This window comes from Vitis vinifera, chromosome 9 (genome assembly GCF_030704535.1).
Source record: "Vitis vinifera cultivar Pinot Noir 40024 chromosome 9, ASM3070453v1".
NCBI classification, from domain to species: domain Eukaryota; kingdom Viridiplantae; phylum Streptophyta; class Magnoliopsida; order Vitales; family Vitaceae; genus Vitis; species Vitis vinifera.
This window is the reverse complement of record NC_081813.1, coordinates 9,116,074-9,125,663: the sequence shown is the minus strand read 5'-3', so window position 1 is coordinate 9,125,663 and position 9,590 is coordinate 9,116,074. Positions and strand designations below refer to the sequence as shown.

General features: G+C 39.6%; 1 protein-coding gene across 1 annotated transcript; it reads left to right on the top strand.

Annotated features, from left to right (window-relative positions):
* Positions 1–5,189: 5,189 nt before the first annotated feature.
* LOC100259963 (putative disease resistance protein RGA3) lies at positions 5,190–8,444 on the top strand. Its single transcript, XM_010656549.3, has 2 exons — positions 5,190–7,978; positions 8,131–8,444. Exons 1-2 carry the CDS (start codon positions 5,446–5,448, stop codon positions 8,190–8,192), a joined length of 2,595 nt encoding a protein of 864 aa, XP_010654851.1. The 5' UTR covers positions 5,190–5,445; the 3' UTR covers positions 8,193–8,444.
* The last annotated feature ends 1,146 nt before the right edge of the window (positions 8,445–9,590 follow it).

Genomic DNA, 9,590 nt, shown 5'->3' with positions numbered 1-9,590 from the left:
GATAAATAAATATGGGATAATAATACTAATTAATGAAAATAACATTTAAACGAATAAAAAAGAATAGTAGAATTCTTAAGATTGAAAATTAAATTAGGACATTGGATTTTTGAAGGATTGGACTTTAATGAATGAGATTTTTAGAAGAGGATAAATAAATACATACGAAATAATAATAATAATTAACAAACATAATATTTTAACGAGTGAAATTGAATAGTGGAAATTTTGTGATTGAAAATTAAATTTGGACGTTGGACTTTTGAAAGATTGGACTTTAAATAAATAAATAAATATGGGATAACAATGCTAATTAACAAAAATAATATTTAAATGAATAAAAAAGAATAGTAAATTTTTTGAGATTGAAAGTTAAATTAGGACGTTGGATTTTTGAAGGATTGGACTTTAAATAGATAAATAAATATGGGATAATAATACTAATTAATGAAAATAACATTTAAACGAATAAAAAAGAATAGTAGAATTCTTAAGATTGAAAATTAAATTAGGACATTGGATTTTTGAAGGATTGGACTTTAATGAATGAGATTTTTAGAAGAGGATAAATAAATACATACGAAATAATAATAATAATTAACAAACATAATATTTTAACGAGTGAAATTGAATAGTGGAAATTTTAAGATTGAAAATTAAATTTGGATGTTGGACTTTTGAAGGATTGGACTTTAAATACATAAATAAATATGGGATAATAATGCTAATTAATGAAGATAATGTTTAAACAAATAAAAAAGAATAGTGGAATTTTTAGGGTCGAAAATTAAATTAGGACGTTGGATTTTTGAAGGATTGGACTTTAATGAATGAGATTTTTAGAAGAGGATAAATAAATACATACGAAATAATAATAATGATTAACAAACATAATATTTAAACGAATGAAATTGAATAGTGGAAATCTTGAGATTGAAAATTAAATTAGGACATTGGATTTTTGAAGAATCGCTTAAGGACCTAAGTTTTGAAAATAGGATTTAAAGTTTAGAATGTAGAAAATTCATTGAGACCGACATAATCTAATTATATAAAAATTTTCATATATGATGGTTAGACATATCTAAAGAAATGAAGATGAAATATAAATTATTTTTAAGTTTCAAAAACGATATTCAATCTTAATGATTTGTCTTTTAGTTGTGTTTAAGTTGAGTTAACAAAATAGGTAAAAATAAAATAAGACAAAAATAAAAGTGAATGAATAAATTGATAAATTACGAAGATTAGAGGTTTAAAAGAAATTATTTAGAATTGAAGCAGCCAAATGGGCTGTCCTGAAATGGACATGGGTCATGAGAGTGATTGGTTTGAGGAGCAATGAGGCCCTTCATCAGCAACTTTGGGCCTGGGCTCCAACTCGAAACCATCCCTGTCACCATAGGCAAGCCCAAGGCTCCAAACTCCATCACAACCCACCTCTCCACCTAGACATCACCCTCAGACGAGGCCTCCACCATCAGCGACATAGTGGAGAGGGAAGGGGTGGCAATTTCGAGGGCGGCGCCGAGACGGTGGAGCTGCTACCGCGAGAAGGTATGTGATTGCTGCTGCGTCACGACGTGCTCCCAGAGGACGGAGACCCCGTTGAAGGTGTCCACCAGGGAGTCGTTATTGGAGAGGCTGAAGGTGGTGGGCGAGGAATTCAAGGCCCAGGTGAGGCTCAACCTGTTGCCGGTGATGGAGGCGGACTAGCTCGGGTAGAACTGGACAGCGTTGTAAAGCTCATTGGTGTTGATGCCATCGATTTCAGTGATATCAAAGTAGCAGTAGGAGGAGCAGTTAAAGAGGCGTTTGAAAAGCTTTAGCACTGCAAACCGGAGCTCCGGCGGGAACACGACGCGGAGGATGCTCTGGCAGAAGGCCAACACCCCCAGAAAAGACGCAAGAGACGACCAAAACTCTTTCATTCTCTCCCTTCCTCAAAAACAAAAAGTTACAACAAAAGGAAAAAGATCAACACCAAAGATGAAGAAACAAACATATCTCTTTCAATCCAAGGGAAATGGGCTTGGATTGTTTGATAGAAAAAATAGAGAAAACAATGGGAGAGGGATGGGAATGGGAGGCTTGGGTGGTGGACCGAGTGGTCAAGGAGGGTGGAGAGATGAGCATGGTGGGTGGGGGGGAGGGGGCGCAACGCGTGCATGCATGGCCAAGATACTAGCTGCATGTAGTAAAAATGGGATGGAGAAACTTGGGGGAGACAAGTGGATGCATGAGAGGAATGAGTGGAAATGTGAGCATGGTGGGTATGGTGACGGTTATGTAAGAATTGAGGAAGGAATGAGGTGGGGTGACCATGCACGCGTGGTTTAGGTGCATACAGGCATGAAATGGATGCGGTGGTTAAAGAGGGAAATGGGTACTGGCAGGTGGTGGTTTTGTGAAGAAAAGAAAGGTGGCGAGTGAGTAGGGATGGCAATGGGGCAGGTTTTTTCAGGTACCCGCCCTGCCCCTAATGGGACGGGGTTAAATTTTATTAAACGGGTTTGGGACGGGTTTGGGAATGGTTTAAAAAACTCGGAGCGGGTTCGGGGCGGGAGCGGGTTCGGGGCGAGGGCGGGTATTGCCCCACCCCGCCTCGCCCCGATCCTCCATCACACTTTTGCCCTTGAACTCTTCCACCGTTCTGGGTATGGCAACTTCCTGTCGCCGGAAACCAAAGAGCTTCTTCTCCACTTCCAAGACTCACCGGAGAGGACACGAAGAGAAGAACCGAAAGGGGAAGCTGGCCAGTCCAGGTTGTGATGTCGTCAGATTCAACAATCGGAGATCTGATCGCGGCGGCACTGCGGCAGTACGCGAAGGAGGGGCGGCGGCTGGCGTTACCCACGGAGATCTGATCGCGGCGGCACTATGACAGTACGCGAAGGAGGAGCGGCGACTGGCGTTACCCACGGAGATCTGATCGCGGCGACACTGCGACAGTATGCGAAGAAGGGGTGGCAACGTTACCCACAGAGATCTGATCGCGGCGGTACTGCGGCAGTACGCGAAGGAGGGGTGGTGGTTGGCTTTACCCACGGAGATCTTATCGCGGCGGCACTGCGGCAGTAAGCCTTGTCTCGCCGGTTTCAATGGTGAATTCAAAAAAAAAAAAGTTAAACGGGGCGGGCGGGGCGGGTATAGGAATTTATTGTACCCGCCCCGCCTCGCCTCGCCCTGTTTAAGTTTTTAAATGGGACGGGGATGGGATTTGTTTTAAATAAACGGGGCGGAGTTGGGATGGGGGCGACCCGTCCCGAACCCGCCCCGTTGCCATTCCTACGAGTGAGCACGAGGGAGTAACAACTGAGAACGAATGCATGCCCATTTCCGATCTGATCAAGGTGGCGCGCGAGAACAATCTAGGCATGGAAGCGGGTTACGTCTCCATGAGAATATCCTATGAGTCGACGCCATGCACGAGTGATTTTCAAAGGAACTTGTACATGTTTTGCATGACATTCTCTCTCTGCATCTTCAGTGGGCATCGCCGGAGATGAAGCTCGCGACTGTCGCTCCTTCAAGCTTTCTAAATGCCTTGGATAGTATCAGTCAGATCTAGGATCTCTCTAGATTTTCAATCTTAAAGCCTGACGATTTCTTTCATGGCGAAAATGAAGAAGCAAAGAGATAGAAGGGAAACAGAGCATGGAACATTTAACAAATATCCTAAACCCATTTTACTATCTCATCCATGAATCTAACAATCAGTGGGTTGAAATGGAAGATGCTTGCTAGAGTGAAACATTAAAATACAGCAAGCTCTTCGAAGATTAAACTGATAATCATCAAAACACAGCAGCTCAACAAGCAGAGTTGAACTCAGAGAGAGGAAAACAAGAGAAATATGAAATATGAGGGAATATATGGAAAGAAAGAAAAAAAACTATAGATGGTGATACCTGAAAGTACCCGTCCTGCTCTGGCGACTACCGGGCTCCTTTCACAAAGAAAAACCAGCCAAAACCCTTTCCTCTTGCTATCTCTCTCCTCTCAAAATATCTCTGAAACCCTACCAAAACCACCCATGTCTTCTCTCACGGCTCTCTTTCTTCAAGTTCTTCCCCCTCCTTCCGTTCACCGCCCGTCCTCTGGAAAAACCACCCTCTATCTCAGCTATACCCACTCTCCTATTCCTCCATCAGCTAGCATGGCTTCCTCCAACCACCTTCATGGGCAGCCATGCCCTTGGCCAGTTGTCTATGCGGCTCTAGTGACTCCAGCTACCTTTATCACCCTGTGAATATGCCAATTCAACCATACATGAGTCAACTTGCTTAACGAATTGGGAAGAGTTTCTCCTATGGTCCATCTATTTGATGGGCTTATGGATTAGGGATAAAAAAATAAGATTTAATAGGACATTGGGTCTGTAAACAAAGATCCAATGGCTTGGACAAACATGCCAAAAGGTTAAACTGAACTACTAAGCCGACTCACCAGTTTAGCAGTTGTACTGCCAGTTTCACTCTGGTTCAATGCCATTTTGACCCCATTCTGATCCAATTAATTGAACTGAATAGGACTGAGGTTTGGTCAATGATTTGATTGATTGGTCTTATCCGATTTTTAAAACAAATGTAATGTCAGAGTTAGTACAAATAATTAAATAACAACAATATTAGGGTAATTTTTTTAATTATATTTGTGATAATAGTTTTTGTGATTGTGACCAAATAAATTCTTATAAATTCTTTATAGTGATGTTTAAAATTTTCTAAGAGACTTATTATTTGTAAGGATATATATATATATATATATATAAACACTAGAAATCAGCTTAGCCTTTTCTAGAATAGAATTGAAAGTGGATTCGTACCTGAATTAAAGTGGAGAAATGTTTTGGACAAAGTGCAGTGCAAGATTGCAATATAAAATCTATCCAGTAAGATGCTTTGCCTTTGTCCAATACTTGTGTAACAGGCAATGCCATTCCAAAGAGGCAAGAAATGCTTTTCCATGCAGATTTGGGCATTGGATTTGGAGGTTTCTCTTGAGAAGGAAAAGAAAGGGAAGAAGTGATGAAGAAGATCAGCATATCTTGTCATACAGAAATGCCATTTTTAAGTAATCCATTCATACCTCTATTCCATTCTATTTAAGGGAACATAATTAAGCTCGCCAAAGCTCCACATCCTTTCTCTCCATTGATCTAAGTTGTATCTGTCCATTTTCTTTGATTCATCAACCCTACCTAATTCATCAACCCTTATGGCGGATGCTCTTGTTTCTATCGTGCTGGAGCGATTGGCTTCAGTCTTGGAACAACAGATTCGTCAACAAGTTACACTGGTGGTGGGTGTCAAAAGCGAGGTGGACAACCTAAAAAGCACACTCCAGAGCATCAGAGCTGTTCTTGGAGATGCAGAGAAGAGACAGTTCACATAAGAACTTGTAAAAGTTTGGTTAGAAAGGCTAAAGGACATCTCCTACCAGATGGATGACGTGGTGGATGGGTGGAACACTGCTCTTCTCAAATTACAGATTGCAGCTGAAAACCCTGGCATCCCTAAGCCCAAGATAAGTTCCTGCCTTCCCTCCCCTTGTGTTTGCTTCAAACAAGTTTCTTTGCGCCATGATATTGCTCTTCAGATTAAGGACATAAAAAAACAACTAAATGCCATTGCAAATGAGAGAAATCAGTTCAATTTTGTGTCAAGTAGTACCATCCAGCAACCACGTAGACGTATAACCAGTTCTGTAATTGATGTTAGCCAGTTCTGCGGTCGGGATGCAGATATAAACATTATAATAGGCAAGCTGTTGGGTGGGAGTTGCCAAGAAAGCTCCTCCCTCTACATCGTCTCCATAGTTGGGATGGGAGGGATCGGCAAAACAACTCTTGCTCAATTAGCATACAACCACGAAAAGGTGAAGTCCTATTTCCATGAAAGGATGTGGGTCTGTGTGTCTGATCCTTTTGACCCAATGAGGATTTCTAGGGCTATTCTTGAAGCCCTCCAGAAAGAGTCTTCTGGTTTCCATGATCTGGAAGCTGTACAACAAAAAATTTGCACACTTATTGCCGATAAGAAGTTCCTACTCGTGCTAGATGATGTTTGGACTGAAAACTATGAATTGTGGGAACAAGTAGAGAGTTCTCTCAAGGGTGGGGCACCGGGAAGTAGAATTTTGGTGACCACACGAAACGAAAACGTTTCTACAATGATGGGAACCACGTACAAGGTCCCCTTGGGAGAATTGTCCAAGGAGCAATGTCGGTCATTGTTCAGTAACATAGCCTTTTACGGAAGGAGTAGAGAAAAAGTTGAAGAACTAGAAAACATTGGCAGGAAAATAGCAGACGAGTGTAGGGGCTTGCCTCTTGCTGCAAAGGTTTTAGGGAGTCTCATGCGCTTAAAAGATAATAAAGAAGATTGGGAGAGTATTTTGAATAATGAAATATGGCAACTTGATGTGATTGAGAAACATCTTTCCCCTCCTTTATTGTTGAGTTATTATGATTTATACCCTGCTGTTAAACGCTGCTTCTCATATTGTGCTGTCTTCCCAAAAGATCAAATCATTAGTAAAGATAGATTGATCAAGTTGTGGATGGCAAATAGCTATCTCAATTCTAGAGAAAGTATAGAGATGGAGAAAACAGGTGGAGACTACTTTGAAGACTTGGTGTCACGGTCACTTTTCCAAGATTTTCGTAGAGATGATGAGGGCAACATAATATCGTGCAAGATGCATGATACAGTACATGATCTTGCCCAATATTTGACCAAGAATGAATGCTTCATTCTGGAGATTGATGATGAAAAGGAAGTGAGGATGGCTTCCTCCTTCCAAAAGGCTCGTCATGCAACCTTAATTAGCGCAGGAAGGGTTGGATTTCCTAGCACTATCCATAATTTGAAATATCTGCACACATTGCTTGCTGCACATCTGGTCAATTCCTTCACTCCTCAACCCCCACCTAATTTATTCAAACATTTGGTATGCCTTAGGGCATTAGACTTGAGTGGGAGTGTTTTTTTGGGGGAACTGCTGAGGAACTTGGGGAAATCGATACATCTGAGGTACCTTAATCTATCAAATAATAAGTGGTTGACGGAATTGCCCGAAACAATTTGTGATCTATATAATTTGCAAACTTTAGATGTTTTTGGATGTAGCCTCCTTGAAAAACTACCTCAGGGGATGCGAAAACTAATTAACCTGAGACATCTTGAATTGTACGGCAGTGAAGTATCGGAGTTGCCAAAAGGAATCGGGAGATTGACCTCACTTCGGACATTAACTGGGTTTCGTATAATTGGCGTATGCAAAATAGGAGAACTGAAAAACTCAAACAGCCTCAGGGGAGGTCTTGTGATAAGTGGGATAGCTAATGTGAAAGATGCAGAGGAGGCTGGCGAAGCAGAATTGAAGAATAAGAAACACCTCCATCATTTGGAACTAAGCCGTTTTGGGTGGCTTGCCTCAGCTGCTTCAAAAGGTGTGGTTGAAGCTCTACAGCCTCATCAAAACTTGAAGTCTTTAAAAATAAGTTATTACCGTGCTGCCACCGAGTTCCCCAGTTGGATAGCGGCCTCATCGTTGGCCCAATTGAAAAAGCTTGAAATTGTGTATTGCGCACAGGTTACATGTTTGCCTCCATTGGGGGAACTACCTCTCCTTGAAAGCCTGATAATAGAGCATATGAAGAGACTGAAATACGTGGGTGGTGAGTTTTTGGGATCAACAACTGCATTCCCAAAGCTGAAGCACCTCAGTTTTAAACATATGTTTGAGTGGGAAAAGTGGGAAGTAAAAGGAGAAGTAGAAGAACGGAGGTCAGTAATGCCATATCTCCACTCCTTGACCACATATAACTGCCCCAGGCTGGAAAGCCTGCCCGAGCGCCTTCTCCAGATAGCTTCACTACAGGAACTGAATATCAGCGGCTCTCCTACTCTGCAAGATCGTTACCATGAGGAAACAGGGGAGGATTGGTCCAAAATATCTCACATCCAGAGAGGTAATTGAATTGCTTCTTAAATAGTACACAGAACATACAATATTCTGTTTACTTTTATGATTTTTTTTAAAACAATTAATTATTAATGTTCTTGCTTCCATAACTACAATGGGATATGATCCCTAAATGCATGGTTTTGATAATTGATGCAGTGCTAGCTGGAGATGAAGAATTCTACTATGATTCCCGTAGGTTGCGTGTTGTATCCATGTGAAATAACGATGCATGTGTACCAGGATATCCAAACTCTGGCAAGTGGTCCAAAGCTGATTAATTATATACAGATATTTTTCCTTGTACTACTCCATAGTTTCTTTGTAATGAACTCATTGCCTGTTATCAGGTTTTGATTATGAAACAAACTATTATGTATATATATGTTTGAATATTGGATTGGGCACAATTACATTAATTTGTTCAGAGTTGTTTGGAAAAGGGTGAAATGGGTTTATCTGTGACAAGTTTACGGATAGGGTTCTAGAAATTAATAAAAATAAGATCTAATAAGGCCTTGCCAAAATAAATATTGTGAATTTTATTTAAGAATATTTTAATAATTTTTTATTTTTTATATGAAAACACGATCATGTTCGTTTTATTTGTTTTAGTTATTACATGTTTGCAGTTTCTAAAACAGAAAAATAGTATTTAAAATAGGCATTTTCAATGAATGATACGAAGATAGGTTTAAAAAATTGTTAGGCTATAAGTTATAATTAGTTTTCAGTTTTCTTGCATCATGGGAATTATGGCCACCGCTAATAAATTTACAGTTCTTTATTAAATTGGAACAATACACTTTCGAGTTGATTAATTTTATTTAAATATTTCTCTTATTGGATTATACTGCTTATGCTTCGTTTTTAATTATCCATGAAATTAAGGGTGCGTATGATAGTGTTTTTACTCAAAGTGCTTCTGAAAGTGTTTTTAGGCGAATCACCTATCAAATATTTTTCTATAAAGCACAAGTGATTTTTCAATACTATAAATGATTTTTAAAATTTTTAAAAGTTGTGAGTGTTATAGTTAGGTTGGTAATTCTAGACAAAATACCTAAGTGTCTACTAACTATGGTTTTTTAAATCCGTTGTTGGGTTACTTGACCTATGAAGATTAAGATTTTGAATTTGCTAAGAGGCCGAGATAAGTAGTTGAGTTAGTGTTGAAGGAATGTGAATCAACCTTGTTTTTCAACATGTTGGTAGCCTTGAATTATTTTTAAAAGTATTAGGGAAGCTGGGAGAAATATTTTTTGCTAAAAGGTTTTTGTTCCCTTGTTTCTGGATAGATCCAAGTGCAGGGGCAAATCGATCAAAATAACTTCTTTTTTAGATCAGTTTTCAACCATTCTTTCCCCTTTTAAATACAAATTTCTCCCATTTTTGGAAACTAAGAGAGCAATAGTCGTAAGAGAGTTTTTCCTTTCCTTTTCCTTTTGAGGTTGTTTGCTTTCCAAGAAAATTTCATCTAAGTTTTTTAAGAAAATTTTCTTAAATGGATTTCTAAAATGAAATGAGTTGATTCCTTGAACACTCATCTCTCATTCTTTTGGGTTTGGGTGAAAACTCAATTTCTTCTTGATGGAGCTTCAAGGAGAAGGCCGAGATCA